At 36.9% G+C, this 25,514-nt stretch overlaps 1 protein-coding gene across 1 annotated transcript in view; it reads right to left on the minus strand.

The window, feature by feature from the left end:
• The window catches only part of dchs1b (dachsous cadherin-related 1b), a 153,223-nt gene that overhangs the window by 116,940 nt on the left and 10,769 nt on the right, over nt 1-25,514 (minus strand). The window contains exon 2 of the mRNA XM_056466169.1: nt 16,629-18,452. Within this exon, the coding sequence (XP_056322144.1) occupies nt 16,629-18,431 (1,803 nt within the window). The 5' untranslated portion in view covers nt 18,432-18,452. The remainder of the gene's footprint in view (nt 1-16,628; nt 18,453-25,514) is intronic.

The following is a 25,514-nucleotide window of genomic DNA, read 5'->3' on the forward strand; positions in this document are numbered from 1 at the left end:
TGAATGATTGATTTGAATTGTTTAGCCTGACAAGTTTATTGTTCTAAACTATTTAAAATGTTTCTCAAAATAAACTATATTGTTAATGAAAGTTTTTGTTTTTTACCCAGACATTTATAAAGAATATATTTTAGAGCTGTAATCACAATACTGTGAAACCGTAAAATTTATATCCAGAATCATATACCGGCCCATGCCTAATTGGATATCTTGGCTTCCCCACCAACATATTGACTTCTCCACTCTTCTTGATTTAAAATATTGGTGTCGTGTAAAAATTAATTTTAACATGAAAAAACATTTATACACATAAAGAGTCATATGAAAATATTACTGTTTAAAAATGACAACATTTTTATTTGAGAAAAAATGTCATGAGTGGTTCACAAACATAACCAAAAAATTTGCATTTTTGCAAATGTTTTACTTTTTTTGGCTTAAAACTAAATATGTATCAGAAAAACCATGCCCTGTTAAATATTTTTTATACATTTATAAAAAAATACAACAATTATTCCATGATTTGGAAAATATTTAACATTTTTAATTCATAAATTAAAATAAATAAAACATTTAAAAATGATCAGGGTTTGAAATGAACCTTTTTGCTTGGTAGCACTGGTGCTCCTAACTTTAAAAGTTCAGCAGCACCAGCCAAAATTTTGTCGCACTCACCAATTATACCGTTACAACAAGTTTTACAATAACAGATTTATTGCATTTGAAATCAACACTAATCAAAAATAACAAACAAACAAAAAAATATATGCCCTATATATAGGCCCTGCATGCACTGCTTGACATGAAACTCCGTTAAGGATAATAACTGTGCTGTGTTCTCAAGGGTGGTGTCTGATATAGCACAGCTGATCTCAAGGGTGGTGTCTGATATTGCACAGCTGATCTCAAGGGTGGTGTCTGATATTGCACAGCTGATATTGACATAACTTATTAGCTTACGTCATCTTAATAGCAATATCGTTTTTTCAGGTAAAGTCTAGATCGTAAATGTGGCCGACCAGAAGTGCGATATGCACATCAATATAGCAGCATTTATGACACTGTATAGCAATAATTAATATTTTTACTGTACTATGACAGTTGGGTTTAGGGTTGGGGTGGGGGTAGGCCTTAAATAAATACTATTTATTGTGTAATTTAATAGAGAACAAATAATACTCTGTTCAACTACTGTTTTTACATTGCTGTGATGGTTGGGTTTAGGGTTGGGGTGAGGGAGATGTTAATAAAATACATTCATTCATTCATTCATTTTCTTTTCAGCTTAGTCCATTTATCCTGGGTCGCCACAGCAGAATAAAGTGCCAACTTATCCAGCACGTTTTACGCAGCGGATGCCCGTCCAGCCCCAACTTATTACTGGAAAACACCCATACACACTCATACACTACGGACAATTTAGCCTACCCAATTCACCTATTCTACATGTCTTTGGACTTGTGGGGAAAACCAACGTGAACACGGGGAGACCATGCAAACTCCACACAGAAATGCCAACTGACCCAGCTGAGGCTCGCACCAGCGACCTTCTTGCTGAGGCAAATGTGCTACCCACTGTGACACCTTAATGAAATACAATAAATGGGAAATTTAAGAAATAATATAAATAATTCTCGTTAACTTCAGGCCGCAATCGTATCCAATCTAGCAACAACCCGGTCGCACGGCAACAATTTTATGCACTCTGGTGCATATGTGACCAAAATGGTTGCAACTTCGAGCCCTGATAATTATTTGAAACAACATGAAACCATAAAATGAGTGTAATTCTATGTACTCTGCATGTGTTTTACACTATTTTTAAAGGCTTATCTTTTTTTATTATTATAGACATTCTTACTGTAAATGTCACTGGCCTAGAGAATCTAGACTGCTATAGTGAAAGCCTCCCAGATTCTCTGATTTATAGCTATTTTTTCCTGTAGCGAACGCATCCAACTATGCCGATAATGGGGTTGTAATTTATGCACGTAAGTGCATGTACAAACTGTACAAAAGTGTAAACAGCCAACCAAAACACAACTCCCAAATCGACATCTCTCATAAACAGTTGCCTTGAACTGCATCATATATCACTTTCCTGTATTTCCACTCCTAAGGTCTCTCATAAGACAAGTACACCCTTAAACAGTTTAGGAACAACCATCTGGCAGAATCAGGGTTATCCAGGGACACACTGTTGCATTTTTTTAGCACCTGGACATGAACGATCCATGTTTAATTCATGTATATGAATTGATTAGTTTGGAAACCTTCCAATAAGGGCACAGCCTTTGTGGGCTACAGCTGAGAGCTTTTAGTGAACGTTCAAGAGTCCAAAGATCTTATCAGACGTGTTGTTTGATCAGTCTGGTCCATCTACCCAATCTCTAAGAAAAAAGGAGCACAAAAAAACATCTACACTTCATTTTGAGGGATGCAAGACTCTTTATTAGCAGTCAGAGATCTCTGCTTGCAGGTGGAGCAGGTTAAGCCAGATGATTCGGTCAAGTTATACTGCAATCACAGAGCACCCTCATATCCGCTTTCAACATGCAAGCATAGAGAGCACTCCATTCCAGGGGAAAACTCATCCTGAGGCAAAACACTTGAACTCGAGAGCGGTGCGTGCAACTGAAACAATGATGAATGGTTCAGCACACCATAGACGGCTATTGAACCAAGGTCAAAATCATCACCTGGAGTGTAGAAGACTATCGTTATCTCCACAGGACCACAAATGGTGGAATTTGTTTTAACAGAATGGGATCATCCCTTTGTCTGAATATGCTTACCATTGTACTACTAGGCAAAAAAACAGTACATAAGCCAAATACTATGTCTGAATTCAATGGACATTTTACTCTATGACTGTTGTTAATGGTGTGATCCAACATGACCAAAGACAATAACATATCCTGCCATCCAAAGACAAAGTTGAAAACCACCATTACTATTTCCACAAAATATGGGACTGGCTGTGTAAAAATGCTTTAAAGGAGTTTTAGTGTTTGACTAGTTACTAGTTAATGTATGGCATACAAGCACAAAAAATAAATTCTGTGCCCTATACATAGGTTTCTGCTCTGGGCCCCCTCTTCTTTTTTTTTTCGCTCATACATTTGTTTAGTCATTTCAAATTTACAGCAATCCACTGTTATGTAAGCAACAGTGGTTGCATCCAGTGTAGAAATGATGGTATTATGCCATGAGGCCTTAGAGATTACATTAATAGCAGTGAACCAACTGATCTTGATGCCATAAGGTATAAAGTACTGAATTTCATTCATAGTACACCTATTCATAGAACATATTTCTCAAAGTAAGGTTTAACCAACTATAATACCTACTAAACAATATCAGAGTTTGGAAACACCACATGATCAAAGATAATTATACAAAGTCACTCAACCTCAATTAAAAAGTTCATTCATTCATTCATTCATTCATTTATTCATCCATTCATTTATTTCCTTAGTCCCTCTATTAATGAGGGATCACCACAGTGGAATGAACCGCCCGGATAGCAAGTTAATGTACTTTAATGCCTGGAATTTAAGTAATCAGACAAGTACATTACACACAAAGTTAATGCAAACACATAAACAGAGGCGTGGTGTAAACCCAGCAGGAATGCTTAAGACCTACGAAAATTCAGACTACTCAAATTGAACCAATGCAGGCCAAACACTTGCCATGAGAATCAAGGCCTCCATCTGAAAAAGCATTATGAATTCAAATGAACTTGCTTTGCTTCCAGGCCATGAGTGACGGCAGACATAAAGCCTGGTGCACACAGACAGAACGCAGCTACTGGAACGCTCTCCCCTATTGACTATAATACTTTTAAGAATCCCCACGAGTTTGATCAGACTGACAGAGACGTGAGGTCGACAATCTTATTTTTCCAGGCTCTGCAGCCCAAAGTATTTTCAATAGGCCTACAGGGGCCGTCTTTTCTTGATCTGAAACAAACGTGGACTGGAAAACAAGGGCCCATGCCAACTGAAACGGCTTTGAACAGGAGGATAGGAGACACATTGTAACATTTGTGTCACACCACTCTGAGTAAGTAAAGTTAATGCATTACACACAAATTGGGACGGCTGCACAAGCAGTCCAAAAACTTTATTGGCCACAGTAGAACTGAAAAGCTTTTGTAGCCAGAATGAAAAGCGCTATAAACACTTTCAGCACATCAGCTGAAAAACTAACAGAGTTTCCAAACATTTCTATGCTTTATGAAGAAGCTCATCTGGACAGGAATCAGTGGTAAATCAATACCTCAAAAAAGTTGATCTGGCTGGAATAGCAAACCATGATTGTAAGTCACTCCGGGCAAGTTTGACAGCTCAAGGAGAATAAAACAGGCACAACGTGTGAATTTTGAGTGGAAGCACCTCCATATCTTTCCCCTCGGTGGGCAGGGTCCGTTCCACGAAGTAAATCTCGCAGAACCAAGCTCGGATGCCAACTCAAACAAGTTTACCCAAACCCTGCCAAGGGTAGATGAATCAACTCAGCATGAGGTTTGGAAAAATGCTGTAAGCTCCCGTTCCATCAAACAAAAACCTCAGGTTAATGTACAGCCTCTTAAACGTAATGCAAACAAACCTTAAAAATACTGACAGGACATTATGTAATGGGAGCACATGGAGGGAAATAACTATCCCGCAATTGAGGGCGAAGGCCAGAGGGTTTGATGAGTGGCAGAAAGTGGCAAGATTTCACAAAGGCAGGTTGGCAGAGCATCAACCAAAGCAAGATGGAGGTCAGAGAAGAGACCACCAGGGTCAAAGCAAGATTATTGGGCGTGTTGGAAGGATAATCTGGGTGCCTGACAGTCTGCAAAAACACTGATGGGTTAGAATCACCATAATTAATGACACTTTATGTATATATGCCCTGTTTATTGGAACATCAGCTAATAACTTTGTGAGCAACACTCCATTCGACATAATGTGCCTCTGGTGATCTGAGTTTGATTTCTAGCTTAAAAGTTATTTAAATTGTTATTTTTCATTATTGTCAACAAGACAACAAGTCAAACAAGCCCAAAAAAATCATAATAGCAGGTGCAGTAATTCGTAACATCAATGTGAGAGGTTTCGGGCATTATCAGCCTCCGGTCTCAGAAGGTACATTTTTAGTAGCTTAAAAGATTTCGTAGATATTTTGCTTGATATTGCTTGATATTGAAAACTGTTATTTCGTATAATAATCATTTAAATGGGCTATGATCTTCGATTTTTTGCTCAATTTTCTTTGATGATTAGTGATGGGAAATTCGCATAATTTTACTGACTAGGACCTTTGAGTCTCAAACAACGAGATCGAATCTTTTTATGAGTGATTTCGTTCATTTCGTTCAATTTGCCTAAAATATTATTAAAATGTTATGAGTTGCTTTCAAACTCATCTACAACTTCACCAAATGTTGATCACACTACAGACAAGTCCTAACTAGAATGCTTTACGACAGAGAAAATAATCATTTATTGTTTACCTGGTCTTTTTTCTCTAGCTCACCTCTTCTGACAGGTCTTCAAATTTGAGTGGTTCGTTCACAGGACACGAACAGTCCCATATAACTTAACCAATGCACACAGTCTGAGCCAAAAGGAAGTATGAATAGTTCATCATACGTTCATCATGTGACAGCACGTACTGTAAATGGCCCATTTACACTCTAGTAGTACGGTACGATACAGTTTTCACTTTTTGGTCACCATTTGTAAAGGGTACCAAGGGTACCAAAAGGCGGAGCTAGACGCGTGCACGTCTATATTTAAAATAAAAAACTTCTTGAGCTGATGATAATAACATGGGCTTGATCATTTATGTGCTTTTGAAAACCCGATCCTTTTAGAAACTGACACGTGAGAGTGACGCGCGAATAAACAAAGGAGAAGCTAGAAAAAAAAGGAGCAAATTATTTTTTTCAGCAAACGTGCAATGTTTAACTATTATCATCACTTTTTGGACTATTATGAACTCGGAATGATGGAATTACTCTCTAACAGAGGCTACATGTGCTGCTGAAGATTAAAGACACATATGAGAGGTTTGCTCTGACTGTGGGTTATATTAATGTTGTTTTTGAACCTAAATAAGAACTAAATGTATATTGTGTATAGTTTTTCTGTAATTGGTAACATATCAGAGACTGTAAGGGTCTGTTTGTGTTCATATATGCTGCATTTATTTATTTATTTTATGTAATTACAGACGTTACAGTAGGCTATTTCGCACTGTCATTGATCTGCAGTTATAATCAAATCAGGTTCATAGAAAGGTTAGAGATAAACATTTATACAGAAGTATTTGTGTATAAAGCATCTGTTTTGTGAGAAAAGCTGCTCATTTGATATGTGAACGACCCATATAGATTACTGTAAAATTCATGGTCGTACACCACGTACACCAAAAGAGTATAATTAGTACCCTTTTAGCAGTGGAAATGCAAGCCTAATAGAGGTGACCCGTACCGACCCGTACCATACTGTACCACTCAGTGGAAACGGCCCAAAAGAGAGATGACTCAAACCCAAGGACTCGAGAAATTAATGGTCAATTCCTTTTCCGGTTCTAAATGCATATGATTGTCTTCGGTCTTTCACGTGATGAACGAACGACTCAAACCCAATAGAGGACTCAAAAAAGGAACTAATCTTCTACTCCACCTGCACAAATGTGCGTGTGCGTAAATGAACGAATCACTTCCCGAGAGGACTCATTGTTCTCAAGTCATACATAAGATTCATTCAAAACCAACAACTCATTCAAGAACGACCCATCACTATTGATGATGCATTTTTTTCTCTCAGCCTCAATTGTTTGAGTTTGATCTCCATATTGATCAGAAACGTATCATTATTCAAATGGGCTACATGTAGAATTCAGAAAACCATTAGCAACACAAGTGGCCATTAAATGAACAGCAGCCAGAAACGTATTGCTTGTGCTCACATTTGTAACATGTAACTGATTTGCTCACAGCAAAGTTTATTTATTCATTCTTAGATTGCAAGTAATACAACTTTACAGCAATATACTGACAACAAACATCCAGACACAATAAAAAAAAAGTGATTATTACATATTCTGTAGTTTAATTGTTTACTGGAAATGTGTGATATTTGTGCCTATGGCAGCTAGTGAATCTATTGTCTTGTAGATTCAAAGAAAAAATCTTACTTTCACATTGCAATATAAGATGAATAAAGCTGACTATTCATAACCATAAAAGTACAGCAAATGAAAGCTGAAGAGATTATTGCCACCACACTGTGGTTCAAGGTCCACAGGCTTTAATGAACTGTTCGCCTCAACCTGTTCATTAAATCAGTTCAGCAGGTATTATTACTGGCCACGTTTGGTGCGCACAGTAGCCTTGTAATTAAATTTCATGCAGCCGAGGCCTTTGAAGGGAAAGGGAGGTATAGACCTGCTTATTTTGGAGGATGGACACAATGTTTGAAAGGAGGAGGCAGTAGTCTGGAATAGTCAGCAAAGTTTGAGAAGGAGTGAGACATGCTAAAAAAAGGAAAAGTGTGTTTTAGTACGTGTGAAATCAAAACAGGTGCAATGTGCAATGACCCATCTCTAGTCAACTTTTCTGATTTGTTCTTTCACTAAACTGTAATCTCTTTTATTCGAGCCTCATTAGGCCCTTTGACTGTGTGCATTTTTGCCCTCATGCTGCGCCGCACTGATATCTACACTGGCTAAGCAGATTTGAGCTGGAAAAGCTAGCAGGAGGGGAAGAGATTGAGGGCTGTTTGCTGAAGACTTAAAGGCAAAATTCATGAAAAAACATTTTTTTTAAATGCATTAAAAATATTGTGTATTGTTTTCTGCAGATGAAAGAAATAAAGTCATAACATGACAGAGAGAAGTATGACAGATTTTGAAACTATCACTATCAAGGATATTTAAATTTCATGGTTTATTAGTGTCCTCTATTTTTATCATTATTATTAATAATATTATATTATAAATAATTATATTATTATAAGTTTTTTCATTTTTGATTTTACTTTAATTTCATTTAGTATTTTTTTATTTTATTTTTAAATTTAAAAATTATTGTTTATTTTTATTGTTATTTTTAATTTTATTTATTTAAATTTTTTATTTCTTTATAATTCTTTGCATGTTATTATCATATTTTTTTATTTTACTTTATTATTATTTTTATATTTCTAAATATTTTTTATATTTTGCAGTATTTTAGAGTCTGCCAGTGCTGACTGTACAACAACCCCTGCTTTTTCAGTGATCTTGGTCCAGGAGTATTTAATGTCATTGTAAAAAGTTTAATACTGGTCTTTTTTCTAGTCTCAAAAGCTATTTCTATAACCAAACAGAAAAATATAACTAAAACTAATCCATGAAACAATTTTTACTTGAAACAAAAAATAAACATTAAGTAAAGAGTGAAGACAAACATAAATGTATTTCATTTCAGCAAGTTAAAACAAAAAACAAACAAAACCATTGATTAAAAACTGATTAAAACTGTAGACGCAAAAAGATGACAGTGGCATTACATTAGATTTAAACAAGTTAATATAAAAACTGAAAAAGTAAAACCAATAATAAAAACTACAACAGAAAAACTCAAATTTAAAGTTTATCAAACAATAGTAAAATGTGCATGTTGTTTAAGCATTACTTTATGAAAGTAAGAGCTAATGGGTAAAAAAAACAAAAATCTACTGTTCAAAATCTACTGGACATTTCATTCCAGCTATAAGCAAATTATAGTACTATTAAAGTACAAAAAAAACTACACTAAACAATGTCCACCAACACTGAAAACCCTAATAAGTTGATGTGTATATATATGTCTATGTGTGTGTGTGTGTGTGTGTGTGTGTGTGTGTGTGTGCATGTGTGTGCATGCATGTGTTTAATAATATACTATGAAAAAATGTTTAAATAAAAAAATAGGTAGCCATTTATTCACGTTATGATGAATAATCATACCTGAAGCCATTTGTTTTCTGATTTAAAAAAAACCTTGCACTTAAAAGGTTGCACATATTAGAATTTTACAGTCAAGACTACATTTGTGAAAAAAAAATTTTCAATGGATTAATTATGATTTTGAGCTCACTACACTTGAAATTTTAAGTTTATGCATTTTCATGGTACATAAGTTAAATTAACTCATATTATTAAGTGATAGGCAAAATGCAAAATATTAAGTTATGTTCAGTCAACTTTACTGAATTGTTTAAGTAAAGACAACATTAGGGTTTACAGTGAAGTTAAAGTTTAGTAAGTCAAGAAACATTATTCCTAATAAAGCTTGCGTATTTACGTTTTTACACTTTATCCATTCTGACTCTCTAAATCCTCATCATTAGCCTGCTCTGATATGCTCTCAACTGCTTAAGAACTGATCTGAAATCTCCTTTTGACCACAAAGAATTACACATCCGAGACACAGAACGGACAAGACACAACAGTGGAAAACTGTGGTTGTCTACATTTCAGATTTTGTCACAAGAACTATTATAACATTAAGACAAATGAACAATGGAAAAATGAGTGTTTGCACAGATTTACATTGTTGAGACGCAAAACAAACTCATGTATCCTGTTACTGGCGTGTTTGTTTGTTCTCTCAGATGACAGCTTTATGTCTTGAGTTCTCGATTATAATGTAATATCTCACGAGAATCCAGATATAGACCAGATGTCCTCCTCCTCGAACCTACAGTCATGACGGGCCAACACTACTTTTCATCTTTATCTCTTATTATATCAAATATGACACTCTGGGAAAATGATCCCCAAATCTGACCTCGCCGCCCAAAGAAATCATCACCTCTAAAGCCATCAACCACCTGCTGTCCCATGAAGCAAGTCTCCAACAGCAACGTTCTGGACCCTAAGGATTTATACATAGTAATAGTCATCTCAACACATCATGAAATTCAATTAGCCGATGTTAAACAGCACCACTGCCCTCTGAAAGCTCATAGTCTGCCAGTCTCAACACTGTGTCATCAGATACAGCTACAGCTGCTCTGCTTTTGCTCTGAGACAACAGGAGTGGAGATCAAGATCGCAAATGAGTGAAGGTCCAACTGCCTCAAGAGTAACTGGAAATGCAAACAATGTGTGTGCGCGAAAAATATGGAGAAAAATGAAGGAATGGTGAGGAAATCAAATGGAATTGAAGGAAAAGGAATATTAGAGTCAGGAGAAGACTGGAAATCCAGCCTGATCTCAGAAACATAACGATTGTACGTTTTGTCAGTTTAGTGGCTAATTGGTGTGAATTCGTATAAGTTCAGTCATACAAAGATGTAAGAATTTTAAAAGGATGTGTGGCACCAAGCCCCACCATCATTGGGGTTAAGCAAATAGTACTAAACTGTTTGAATGATTGAATGAGATCGTACAATTTCATACGAATTAGCCACTAAATTAAAAAAAGACACATTTCTGTGAGATAGCATTGGGAAATCAGGAGCACTGCTCTCTGGAACACTTCATTCTCTGTACAATTTTCCCACAAATTAAAAAAAAAAGAATATTTTGCAATAAAACAAAAATTAGTTTTTAAATGTTGTAACCTAATAAATTAAATTAAATTAAATTAAATTAAATTAAATTAAATTAAATTAAATTAAATTAAATTAAATTAAATTAAATTAAATTAAATGGCATTTAATTAAAAAAAAACCTTTTCTGTCTTGCTTCCTAATAAAGTTGGTAGACTATTTAAACATTGTCCATTACAAATATTGTACATTATGAATTGTATTTTCATTATATACTATGGACACTCATTTCTCTTTAATTAAATACTTTCTCTTCTCTTTTGATAAAAGTGTAAATGCATAGCTGTACTATATAGAGTATGAAAATTAGCTAAAAACTACATTTTACAGTTTTATTAAATTAAGATTTTAATGAGCTTTAGATAAAAGCACTGCCTTTTAATGCATTTACATGACATTTATTTAATCAAATGTCTAAACAAATAAAAATCCCTAAACCATTTTAATTATTTTTAATCATCTAATCGTTTAATTATTTGGGCCAGTTATAAAAAAAAGATTTATTAAAACAGTATTTTTTATAGAGTAATCGGTTTGAATTTTTCAAACATTTGAATAGTATATTAAACAAACTACCCAGCAGACACAGGACATCAACATAACATCAGATTAATGTTGTATCCCAACGTTGTGGGATGTTGCATTTTGAAATAAATATATGAAAATTAAATTTGAAATGAAATAAAAGGTTGCGGTCAGAATCCAACGTCAGGCCGACGTCAATGTCCAACGTCCAACCTAAAATCAATCAATATCAGCATATAATGATGTTACAGCTTGATATTGTGTGGACATTACCAATATGACGTCTACCAGACACTGGATTTCGGTTGCCATACTTGATGAATAAATGTCAGTATTTGACGTCAATATGACATTGGTTTAGGATGTTGGCTCGACGATGGATTTTGGTCACTTTCCAACACAACCTTAAAATCAACAAAATATCAGCGTCATTTCACGTCATTATTGGCTGTCAAAATAACTTATAATGTTGTGTGCCTGCTGGGTACTAACTAAATATTTTTAAAAAGCCATTATCCAGTAAGGCTGGGCGATTAATCGAAAAATAATCAACATTCAGAACCCATAATCAATCAAATTATTCCAGGTCAATTTTTTTTCAACTATTTTCCCTACCGTTTGTGGAGTCACAAGATCTCACTTTGTTAAGGCTAATTTACACTTATTATATTATGATTTATACTTATAATATTATTCTGATATTATACTTCTGCCAAGCGCATGCGTACGGTCCAGCACTGCCTTCGCATGCCAGCGCACCTCTCAAAACAATGTAACTATAACGCATGTTGTAATTTCAGTTGTTCAGCGGTGATGTTCAATAAATAGTCATAGATAGTAGATAGAGGGTGTCCTTCAATTATTTTAAAATCAAGCACGGCACCCTTTAGAGCAACTATGAGGGCAAAAACATGAGATAAATGAATAAAATAATTTTTAATTAGTCATAATCGAGTTAAAATGTTCAATTAATTGAGATTTCGATTTTAGGCCAACTCGCCAAGCCCTATTATTCAGTATGATACCAATGTGTCATTGAATTTTGTGATTGTCCAATCAGACATAAGATGTATAGTCTGACGTTTAATCATGCATAATCTGAAACAGTGACAATCATAACTGACAAAAGATAGTGTACTCTAAGCCAAGCATACATTAGTCATGTAAAAACAAGCTAATGTGAAAAGTGGGCAAAGGAAATTCAAATAACGTATAGTACAACACAACGCAGGAAAAGCAGAGTGTAGGAAATAAAGAAAAGTCTGCAGCCACAGACCATATGGGGTGAGAATTCAAACAAATGAGGCGTACTGGCACCCTGCGTCCACATGACTGAGATTTCAACTCATATTTGAGATTAAAACCATTTATAAAACTGCCAACGTGTTTGTTTAGCGACTTCACTAATTGGTCTGCTTTAATGAAAATGGTTTATCAAGCATTAAAAAGAGGATTAATCAAGCACATGGGCAGCTCAAGATCTACAGACTACAAAAAGGGTCTGTGTGTTCTATGTTTAGGTAGTCAGTCTGGAACCTGTTTCCGGTAGGGCACTTTTTAACATGAGCCCCACCAGGAGGGACAATCTTGTGTTACAGGAAGTGGTTCCCCAGATAGCTTCCTCTACAAGCATCACTCCAGATGTGCTCCAATGCCCGGTTTATTAAATGTGATTAGTCTTTTGGACAAAATACAATTTAACACCACAGTGGTCACAATTGATCCGACAGGTGAAGAAAAGTGTTTTCTGCAGTTTAATGTTGGGAATGTAACACTAGCTGCACCTGCGAACATAAACACAGCTACTCTGCCAAAAAGAAATACGGAGTACATAATAAATCCATAGGAAAGAAAATGAATTGTGTTAAGCACAGAAGAGCCGTCCAGTTCACCCTGACCCCGAGCTGCCAAGGCACGATTCAGGAAAAGATCCTTCTCGCTCTGAGTAGAGCATATAAACACTATGGCTATTCTCAAATGTGAAAGCACTCAAGGCACATCCTGAAAGAACGATGACATTGGGAGATTTGTTTGTCTATATTTTGTCCAGAGTGGGTGTAAGTCCATTTATCTCTCATTTGTTCTGAATTAAACTTATACGTCCCAGACCGCCATATAGAGACACTGTATTTACTGTACATCATTCTAAAGCATGAGAGACATATTAGCAGATGTGAACAGAAGGAAATTGACCTTCGTTTTTTGAAATGGGTGGACACTGTCATGGGATCAGGTTTTTTTTTTTTTACATTGAGAAATCGTCCAATGGAACCAAAATCTGTTCTGAGATCAGCATATAAGCACAAATTTAATGGTACTAATGAAAAAGCCCAAAGGTTTATACATGAGCACATTGGGTGGATTGACCTCTGTCCAATAAATACAGAAGGGTCATTCTAAGCCTAACATGTTGTAACAGGGACTGTCCCGAATAGGGATTGGTTTGAAGGCTCTACTCACGAAAAATCTGTCGGATCGCCAGAACAATGAATAGAAAACTAGAGCAGACTGCTTCCATGAGAAATGACTCTCGGGAGAAGAAAGGAAACCGAAATATAAATAAAAGGCAGTTTTCTCTTTCAGCAGTGTGTAAATAATACACCATTCTATCCTATAGATAAGCTTAGTTAAACAGGCATGTTTTTGGAGGAAATGGCTGGACTCGCAGCGGGTGTTTGTGTTGGGGGGGGGACAGTGGTTGAAATTTGAACTACTAAAAATATACATCAATCCAATCTCTCATTCAAGACTACTAATCAGTGTGTTATAATTCCTACAGGCAAATGCATGTTTATTGAGCTTTGCCAAAAAATTATATTATTATGTAAGAAGGGGTTTATTATATCAACAATAAATTAAACTGCTTTCTGTACACTACCTGACAAAAGTCTAGTCGCCTTCCCAAGTTTTAAGAACAACAAATAATAACTTGACTTCTAGTTGGTCATTTGGTATCAGAAGTGACTTTTATGAAAGGCAAAGGCCTCAAGATTTGCTTATTTACCAAAATAAAACATGATCATGCCTTGATTTAATTATTTAAATATTTAATAGGACAGTAAGGTCTGACTTTGCTTAGACAAAAGTCTTGTCACTTAACAGAAATAATGTACAGTATAGAATATAAAGTCATGGTGCAGTGGAAAAAGAATTAATATTGTGTATGACTCCCATGAGCTTGGACTACTGCATGCATACATCTCTGCAATGACTCAAATAACTTAATAAAGTCATCTGGAAGGACAAAGAAATCGTTCTTGCAGGACTTCCACAGTTAATCAAGATTCTTTGGATTCATCTTCAATGCCTCCTCCATCTTACCCCAGACATGCTTAATAATGTTCTTGTTTGTTGACTGGGCTGGCCAATCCTCGAGCACCTTGACCTTCTTTGCTTTCAGGAACTTTGACGTGAAGGCTAAAGTATGAGAAGGAGCGCTATCTTGCTGAAGAATTTGCCCTCTCTTGTGGTTTGTAATGTAATGGGCAGCACAAATGTCTTGATACCTCAGGCTGTTGATGTTGTCATCCACTCAGCAGATCTCTTGCACGCCCCTATGCTGAATGTAACCCCAAACCTTGATTTTTTCTTCACCAAACTTGACTGATTTATGTGAGAATCTTGGCTCCATGGGGTTCTAATAGGTCTCCTGCACTAATTTGTAATGAATGGGATGCAGTTCAACAGAAGATTCATTGGAAAAAAAAATCTACCTTCTGCCACTTTTCTAAATTATCAAATAGAAGTCAAGTTATTATTTGTTGCTCTAACAACTAGAATTGATGACAAGACTTTTGTCAGGTAGTGCATTTTCAAATAAAGGTCAAATTCCCTAATAAATTATAAGCTCATTGCTATGTGCCATTTTGAGATGTTTTAGGGTACGGTCACACTTTGATTAAAATGAAATCTGGTGTGATTGTTCTATAAGTTTAGTTTTTATAGAGTTGTTTATAATGAGACTAAAATACAATGCATGCATGTTTTTTTCATGTCATAGAGTCCAATATGCCATCTCAGATCAGATCTCAGACACTATCCTCAGAATTTTCAAATTGCATGAAAAAAGGGCAAATGGTAAAAATTATATGGTAAATAAAATTACCAGAAGACTACAATGTCTAGGGCTGAAAATTTTAAAGCAAGCCAAGTCCTGTCACTTAGTGGATCAGAACCAGAGACCACAGCCGGTTTGGTGGTATACATGTCAATGTGTGCGGAATGATGCCATAAGGACTCTGGATAACACCCATCATCTGTGTGTCCTTGCTTGGGCCAATGAAACCACAAGAAAATATACTGTAGTTACTGCAAGGGTACTGAAAAACCAACTGTGCTGCTGCGTGCCCTAAAATTAGTTGAAGAGAGGTTGACTAAATTGGGAAACAACTGTCTTTTTTCACTGCCTCTGTTGAGTGACTAAAATATATTTATATTATTTTGTGAAACTCAAATAGCTGCTAAATTTGCAAATCTTCAGATTGCATAAAATACTTTTCGTAAAGACATTCTGCTAATTCCAGTTGGGGTTTTTTATTGCTGACAGATATATGTTTCCATCAGTTTTTGCAGTGTAATAATCACTATTTACTACTCTTGAGTACTTTTGAAAGGTCTACTTTTTACTCATACTTTGAGTAATATTCACAACAGATACTTTCACTCTACTTGCACTACATTTTTAAGTAATTGTACTTTTACTGAAGTATGATTTTTCAGTACTCTTTCCACCACTGGTGTCCATATTTGTGTGTGGTAAACACTCTTTTTCTCTCTTTGTCTCTCAATCAGTCACTCAGTCTCCTACTTCTTTTCCATACTGTGAACCCACATACTAAATTCCTCCAAACACTGACCAGCAACTCTTTCCAAATATATGTTAAATGAACCAGCAAAAATGCGGAATTCCAGTATTTATCTAAAAAGATTGTTCTGGGGGGTATTTTTCAACAGATGCTTCTGTTGGAAATGGACATTAAGGCGGCCCTTTGAAGTCTGGAATTGCTTATTATTGGGAGTTAAAAAAAGGAGGAAAACATGCCCCAATTTTCATTTCTTTTCCAGAGGGGTAAAAACAGCTTGAGAACACAGTTGGCCCAGTTGCCGCATGGTGGCAACAATTATCATGGCAACAGACTTAAACCAACATTTCAAAAGAACAACAAAGCACAATTTTACCATCTGCCAAACAACACTTTCTGCAATTCTCTAAAAGAGGATAACATCTGTTAATCATATGTCATAATTACAAATTGTCTTGGTGAGTGAAATTACAAGTTTCATTGCTCCACAACTACCATGGCTCTTTCAAGGAAGATAAAAATCACAAAACTCCTTTCAAGACATAACCAATAGTCTATCATTCATAGCCCTATTCCCTTAATCAATTACTCCTTTGAGAAAATATTCTGAATAAACATAAGCAGCTATTATTGTACATTTAAGCAGAGTGGACATTATAACTGAAATATACTCAAATAAATAGCGAAGCGGATGAACAAAGTACAAAATGGTAGGACATACCTCAAGAAAACAGGTCCCTGCTGATGTGTTTTCCTTGATTGAAACATTGTAGAAGCTGCTTCCAAACACTGGCTCATTATCGTTAGTATCCTGGAGGTCTATTTCTACCACAGCAGTGGAGGATAATGGGGGTCGTCCTCCATCAGTGGCCACTACTTTGATACTTGGCTTTGGGTTCGTCTCATAATCCAGCTTGGTTGCGGTGGTTATGATACCAGTGACAGGGTCAATGGTGAACCAACTGGCATGTGTTTTCTTGTCTGGTAGAATGCTGTAGCGGATATCACCATTGGGACCTTGGTCTTTGTCCCTTGCAGTCACTTGCAGCACAAAGCTACCTGGGTAGACTACTTCTGGTATGGTCTGTTTATATGCCTGTTGGTCAAATAGAGGTGGGTTGTCGTTTACATCGGTGACATGAATTGTAAACGAGGATTCTGCATGAAGTGGCGGGGTCCCAGAATCAGTAGCCATGACACGAAGCTCATAAGAGTCCCTCTCTTCCCGATCCAGAATCTGGTCTACATAGATGAGGTAGATGATGCTGTCTTTAGTGGTCAAGGCAAATTTGCCATCACCGCCCTCAAGAGACACATTGACATTGGAGTATTCTCCATAATCAGGGTCTGAGACGGATATTCTCGCAACATATTGGCCAGGTTGAGCACCTTCTGAGATTTGGGGCGAGCCATCCTCACTGAGAAAGATAATGGTCATGGTTGGCTGGTTATCGTTGTAGTCTCGAACATGGATTGTAACAAAAGCATTCGTAATCTCTGGGTGGCTTGCATTATCTCTGGCTTGCACTACCAACTCATGAACCTTCCTCATCTCATAGTCTAGAGCCTTATTAAGTGTAATGATCCCAGAGCGAGGATCAATGACAAAATAGCGATCTGGGTCACTTTGCCGTCGGTTTATCTCATACAACACAAGGCCGTTGTCTCCTTCATCAGCATCAGATGCAAAAACCTGCAGGATGTTGCTGCCCTGAGGAAGGCTCTCCGAGATGATGGCATTGTATCGACTCTGGTTGAAAACCGGTGCATGGTCATTGATATCCTGAACCAGGATGTCAAGTGTCATCTGTCCGTTCTGCCTTGGAGATCCACCATCAAAGGCCTCAACCACTAATGAGTAGGAGGACCTCTTCTCTCTGTCCAAAACACCATTGACCACCAAGTCAAGGTAAAGTACTTTGTTTGCTGCTCTTTTGGTCTCCAGTCGGAACACTTGTCCTACGTTGCCTTCTTTGATCTGGTATCCTTGTACAGTAAGCTGATCCTTATCTGCATCAGTTGCTGGCTCAAGTGAAAACTTAGTTCCCACTGCCGTTTGCTCTGGGATCTTTAAAGAGGCTTTCTTCTTGGGGAATGTGGGAGCATGATCATTGATATCATTTACAGTGATGGAGACCTTGACTGTAAAACCTGTCATAGTGACTGCTATAAAACTGTAATGGTCCCTTTCCTCTCGGTCAAGTCGCCTGGCGGTCTTGATGATGCCAGTGGTTTCATCGATGTGGAGATCACTACCAATGCCGGTGCCTTCATGGTCAGAGATGAAGTACAGAGAGGCTGTAACTCCAGGTAGCAAACCAGCACTGATATCGCCCACTATTGTCCCCGCAGGTTGCTCCTCATCTAACTGTAGCTCCAAAATACCTGGTGTGCCCTCGCCACCAACCATTACTGTAAAGAGTTCCACTATGACACAAACCACCAACAGCATTCTTAGCCTCCGAATCACCCAAACCCGGAAGTGTCCATGTGTGTTTTTCCCAAAGTCATTAAACAGAGTCATCGTGCCAAAGTTTCTTCACACCTGCAAAACAAAAAAAAGAGCTGACTGTCACTATTATATTAACATAACACAGTACAAAATGATGATACAGATCCAATAATGAAGATCTATGATTCCCTCATTGACTCTCACAAACAGCTGGAATGCCTGAGAAAGTGCATTTGCTTCAGAAAGGAGATTTTTCCCTTAGCCAGGACAGTAAAACTGTAAGCCGCTTCCACATGTTGTACAAGCTATATTTTCAAAATACACTTCACACGCATGCATTTCCTGTGGCTCCAACTTGCCCTATCAGTAATGCTGTCAGATAGTCCATACTACTTTGATAACTTAGTGTTCGCAACGTCAAAAGATCAACCTAAAACCAAAAATCTTTTTAATGTCATTTGCTATAAAAAGTCGATCCTTGTTTTACTTCCTAATGAATGGAAAATATATTTTCTTTCCAGTCAGATTGCTGGGTACTGTATCGTCAGAGAAATCCCTGCAAGTTGTAAACGAAGAGACATTATATTGCTTGGTATGTAATGCTGTAGTTTACTCTAGAAAGCATACACCCTTCAGATGGATCAGTCTGGACTTTTTTTTCATGACAACCTAAAAAAAAAGCACAATTTATGATACCCATTGTTGTAATATTTTACTGCTGACTTGAAATATGTTATTGGAACATAATTTAACAGCTGTACTTTACATGACTGTTCAGGAGGCTATAAATATGGCCGCAAAGTTAAGCTAATTTTCTAAGAGAATTAATAGTACAAATAGTAATGACATGCCACATAGAATCATTCATATTTGAAGGGAGGGCATCAGGTGACAAACACAAACATGGATATTGGGATGTTGACATAATATTCTTCAAGTACAGTCTTTTTAATCTTTAAACCAAACCCAGGCAAAAAAGTATTAAAGTAGTTAACTTCAGTCTTTATTAAAGCCATATTAAAGAGGAAATCTGAAAAACGAAGCCACTAATTTTGAACAGAACAAAAGACATTACTCAGGCGAAAAGGCCAGACAGGAGCTTGGAGCATGTGTTTGGAAAACATCTCTCCTCCTGTCATATGTGTGAAGGCTGAATCCTCTGTGAAGCAATCTGCTACAGATGGTCAGATGTGGGATTGATATTTTACAAGCTATTAAAGAAGTGCACTAGGATAATTAGAAAATTATACTACTTTTGCTGGAATTGTGACAAACCTCAGGAGTGTTTGCACTTGCACTGACTAGAGTAGCTGTTGGTAAAGTCTGTATTATCCAAACCTCAATACATAATGATGGCAGATCATCACTGCGGGCCGTTGTGGTCTCTGTACATAAGTGGATTACAAATGCAATTTGTCCTTGTCAAATCTGCTCAAGAGTTCTCCAGTGAGATGCACAGAACTCACTGAAGGGAAAACTAAATATTGAATCTGGACTTCAATCTAATTTTTTAACAAGGAAGAAGCTCTCCAGCTGAAACCACATGAATGTTTTCATGCATTGCAAGTCTGTTCAAACAGGCTCCCTCTAGTGGCCACAGTGTGTCAATAAGTTTGTGAAAACTGTTAAAAGTAGTTCTGTTTACATTTGTATATGAGAAATATTAACCCAGAGACATATATCAACCGTCTTAGCTAATTGTCCAAGTGGGTTTGTTCCTCTGATGGTTGGCATATTCAAATGATTAACCTCACAAACACATCTTAAAGAAAGGTTTTGTGTGGTCAGTCCTAATAAAGAAGTATTTCAGTCTTTAAAACATACAGAAAGCTAATGCTTGGGTTAATTATTTTTCATCTTTCTATTTGGTGTCTTGTTACTTATTCTATGATACATGCATATGTAGTATTACAAGTTGTTGATTTTATTTCCTCGGGGGCAAAATTTGTAATCCTTGGACTGGCCTGGTGACTAGTTCCTATTATTCATCCATTCATTCATTTTCTATCGGCTCAGTCTCTATTTTCGAGGTCCCCACAGCAGATGAACAGCCAACTACTCTAGCATATGTTTTATGCAGCAGATGCCCTTTCAGCCACAACCCAGTACTGGGAAACATACACATACACACTCATTTACTCACTCATACACTATGGTTAATTTAGTTTACTCAATTCACCTGTACCGCATGTCTTTGGATTGTGGGGGAAACCAGAGTACCTGGAGGAAACCCACGCAACCATGGGGAAAACATGCAAACTCCACACAGATATGACAACTGTCCTAGTCGGGACTCAAACCAGTGACTTTCTTGCAGTGAGGCAACCGTACTAACCACTGAGCCAACGTGCCACCATGTTCCTTTTATTCAGTTCCTATAACTATCCGGTGTGCGAGCCCCTAGTTATATCTTAGAGAGATGGGTGTTTGTTTACAGTTCTACTGAGAGGAACCCTTAGAATGCTATTCCTAGCAAGGGGTCTCCCAAATGTAATTTCTACTTAAGGGTGTGTGTGCTGAATCCCTAGTAACCCCCTGCAAGTACTGAATCAATACAATTCAAATGATCAAAAAAAAGGCAGAAAAACATATTTGTGAAACCTAAAACTTTAATTTCTACGATCAAGAGACCCCCGTAGTTATTTGTGTAAAGGTCCAATGTTCAGCCTAATGAAAGTAGCAGAGATTGTGGGGCACTTGGGGGCCACTTGGAGCCAGATTCTGAGGTCATGTAGGCCTGCAATGCATTGCCACACAATGAGTCTCATTCTTATATTTAACAGCTTATTAAAATACAGAGCATAAAGAGGTAGTCGAGGGGGCCAGTGGAGCTGACGGTTTCTCCATCATGATCTCTCTAAAGTCAACATCGGGCAGACTGAGTGATTGACAGAGGCGTCTGAGGAAAACCTGTGGGGGGCTGTTGTCTTATTTCTGCAGCGGGACTGAAGCTTACTGCCATACTGGATCACAAAGATTCAAGAATCTTCTTCAGAGCATTCAATTTCGATAGATTTAATTCTTTTGTGAGAGTATTATAACACTCAAACTGTGAGCAACTAAAAATATGTTGAACTATGAAAATGAGACAGAAACCATTGCACTGTAGAATATATAAGTTTAAGAAACTTGGCTCTATCTGAGGGACAAATGAGAAATCTTTCACCAAAACTTATGCTTATTATGGGGCTGAAATGCCTGAATTCGGAGGAGCAGTTGCCACAGTTTCCGCAGGCTAAATGGGTATGGAATTCACTCCCGCTCAGTTTTCAGTATTTAGACAACCACAGTGCCAGACCTCCTTGGGCTTTCTGCTTTTAGCCATCCAGCTGTCGTCAAGAGGCTGGAGTCGGCTGGTTTTCACGGTGAAGGTGGCAGGCGGGTCTTAGTACAAGATCCTGACTGAGAGGAGACTGGCTTATTTGGTTTTTATGGCAGTTGAGCTACACTAAGTCTCAGGAAGCAGGTGACAGATTAGCCAAGAAATATCGTTTCAGTATGGATCATTTGTCTAAATATAAAACTCAGTCAATGGGCATACAAATAAAAATATAAAAATAAGATTTGTGTTGGCACTGTACAGATGTCAGTGCCTTATAGTAATGCCACAATGTCCATGTAATTACATAAAGTTAAGCATGAGGCTTACATTGATTGGGACTCCAGGTTTTCTAAAAACAGACAACATTTTATTTGCTTTGGAAATTAATTTACACAATACTGGGCTTTTAACTCATACACAATGGTAATTGCTTCTGGGTAAAATATAATTTTAAATATATGATAAACAATTACATTGTCGAGCAACTGAGGCTCAACAAAACATATTTTTGAAATTGAAAATATATTTAATTGAAAGGTGCAGTAGGTGATTGTCTTCAGAAACATTTTTGTTGTGCTGGTTGAAAGTCTCTTCACATTCCAATAGTATTGGTTAAAGTAAATGATCCAAATGTATTTTTATGTATTTTTATATTCTGAGTAGGGCATAAGACTAAAAATGTTCATCCAATTAAGTATTGTTGGGTCGCTCATTTCCATAATTCTGATAAGTAGTCCAAACTGTCTGTCAGCAAATGTAGATTTGAACAACTGTGCACCCGTTCACACAGATCCGCCAAAGCGTGTTCACACGGGCAGTGATCACGTGGACACGAGTGACAGCGCTAAATACCAATGCTGAATTAAAACTTTTTGAAATCCTGAATCAATATTGAAGTTACTTCTGAACGCTGGAGGAAGGATGACACCATAGCTAAAGTATTTCTTTTAGACAGGTAATGTTCTGTTTTAAAACTGTTTTAGTCACACAAAGCTTATGTACTGTAGATTGTGTTGTTACGAATGGGTTATACTGTATGCACAGAAGTGTTGTTCAGCCAATTAAATCTTCTGGCGATAGATTGATGTGACTATTTTCAGTTTCATAAGGACCCTTTACAGCATTGATAATGTAGATTTAAATTTAGTTAACAAGAAAACATAAGTAAATAGCAATATTACGCATAGCCTGCTTTACTGAGCTGAAGTTGGTTTTGTATTCACATTGGTTCATTTTTGGACAACGACAGCCTGTGCTCCCTATATTTTTTACCATGCTACTTCATATTCGGTCTGAAATAGTATGGCTTAGTAATAAGTGTAATTCCTGTACCCCGCCGGCCAAACACTAAATATACAGAAGTCTCTTTAGGACAAAGCGTGTGAGAGAGTGAGACTAAGAGAGACTGATGAGAGAGTAATGACAACATAACTGAAAATGTGCTAGATATAATACAGTTTTTCGTTAGGAATTGTAGTATTGTAAAGTACTATAAAGTTTTTTAACTAGCGGATGACATGATCTAGTGGGTCTGTCATCTTTATCGTGCGCGTTCAGGAGGTGTGGCTTTGGACAACAGGGGAGAAATTGTATTTGAAAGACATTATGCTAACTGGTTAGCATTTAGGCATATCAACTTACTGCCCCTTTAAACCTTTATATAGCAAACTATAAAATGTATTACAGGGTCAAGAAATTACATTTCCAATCTAACAATAGATTGTAGGTATCCATTATTTAACATTATACTATGAGACATGAATGCTTGATTCTGATTCGCTGATGAACATTCTAGGCCTAAGTTGTCCAATTATTTTCATAGAAACACAGTCATGAACAAAGGGGGTCGCAGACCGAATGCGCCACTTAGTGCCGCGACATGGGGCACACAAGACAATTGGAAGTATCGCAAACCAGAGGCGCACATTCTCATGTTATATAAAATGAAACTATTCAGATGGCACTCTGTGGCGCAGCAGAAATATGAACAGTGTCCTGAGTCGTAGCTGGGCAATAGGCACCATGGACAGCCACGACTTGCAGCACCGGTGTGCGTACCCTGATAGAAATCTATGTTAGTTATTCTAAAATGTACAGCCCTGCTTGGCACGGCACCGAGTAGTGCATCCAGTGTGTGACACCCTTATTACAGTTCCATTTCAATACGCTGAAGGATTTCAGTTATTTCCCGACCTATTCAAAAATCAAAACAAAAAAGAAGGCTTTTGATGAGATGTAAAAGAAACTAATATTAAAACAGGAGCTGTTTAAGGACAAAAAACTAAAATCAGACAAATGTCTTGGAATACAACATCTGAACAGTGTCTTTAGGTGTAGAATAAAGTGGAATAATTGACTATGAGCCATTAAATTATTTGAAAATGGTGCGCACCGAGGTGCAATCACAACATCAGGTGTGCAGTCTTTTTCTAATAATTCAATTGACCATAATCAATTATTCCTTGCTTAAAAAATTATCAACAAGAATTGCATTCTTAAATAGTTTACAGTATTTTACTGTAGCAAAACATGTTTACAACAACAACTGTCCATGAATAACTGTGTGCCCAAGCAAGGCTTGTCTTATAAATCTCAACAAAGAAAACTCAATTGCAAACATAGCCGTTCATACAGATCATTTGCAAGACCCTAAAGATATAAGGCTCAATAAAACCCCTTATCAGCATGTTTTACCAGTGACTCACTCACTGAGCTCATGGTAGCAGCACACGCTTTTTAGCTGTCATCTGTAGCACGTTTGAATAAAGGCCGAGATTACACTTCTGAGGGCAATTACTACTAATTTCTTCAGCGTGTAAAGACCCTCAGTGCACTTAAACAAAACAGCTTAAGACATTAAGAGTTAGTTCAAGGTTGAAACCAATGCCAACTCTAAATCTCTTAAAGAGAATTTGCCACTGGTTCACTGAAGGTTTACCAGCCCTGGTGCATTATTCAGGAAACAGATAAAACCCTCGGCTAACATGCTAACATATGCTGAGGAAAGATCTCATGAGTAAAAACAACCTCCATCATCAGGAGACTCAATGAAAAGTTTGTCCCCCAATTTGGACAACAATTACGTAATCCAAAGGGACTGGTATAAAATAGCTTTCCGGACATTTCTCTCCACACAGGCATACACTAGTTGGGTTTTATGGTCTCTCTGTGGCACAGGTTTAATAGGATATGAGGTTTCCTGAAAAAGTAACTGGAAACATGGAGTTTGTTACAGTGGCAAAAAGCAAGGAAGAAATGTGTCCAAATTTCCTTCTCCAATCAGGAGGAAATCCAGAAATAACAAGGTTCGGGGTGAAGCAGTGACCCCACAAGCTGACCACAGACACAGGTTTCTTTCAGTTTTACTAACTTAGAAAAAACTAAGCAGTTTGAATTCTCACATTTCAATTTTTGTATTTGTAATACATTTACTGTATTTTAATTAATAACAAACGCATTATTAACAATGTATGATTTTTATAAGTTGCGTTATATTAAATATGAAGTATTCAATTCTAATGCATATGCATGTCAAAGTTGAAAAAAAAGCCTTCAAGCATCTAAACAATCAAAATGTAACGCAGTTTTACTTTTTCCACTTTTGTTTATTTAATAGTTTGTTTTATTATGATTGATAAAAGACCGACACTAAAATATCTGTGTAACAATAGTTTATGTACCAAAACATTTTTATATATTGAGCAAGAATTATGTATATTTAAGAAAATACTATTTAGGAATATAAATTCATTATCAGTTTTAATGTATACACTTAATTTTTGTGTGCTGTTGGGGATGTTTTTATCCACTCTGGGGTGATTTTGAGGCTTAAT

This window comes from Danio aesculapii, chromosome 10, assembly GCF_903798145.1.
Source record: "Danio aesculapii chromosome 10, fDanAes4.1, whole genome shotgun sequence".
NCBI classification, from domain to species: domain Eukaryota; kingdom Metazoa; phylum Chordata; class Actinopteri; order Cypriniformes; family Danionidae; genus Danio; species Danio aesculapii.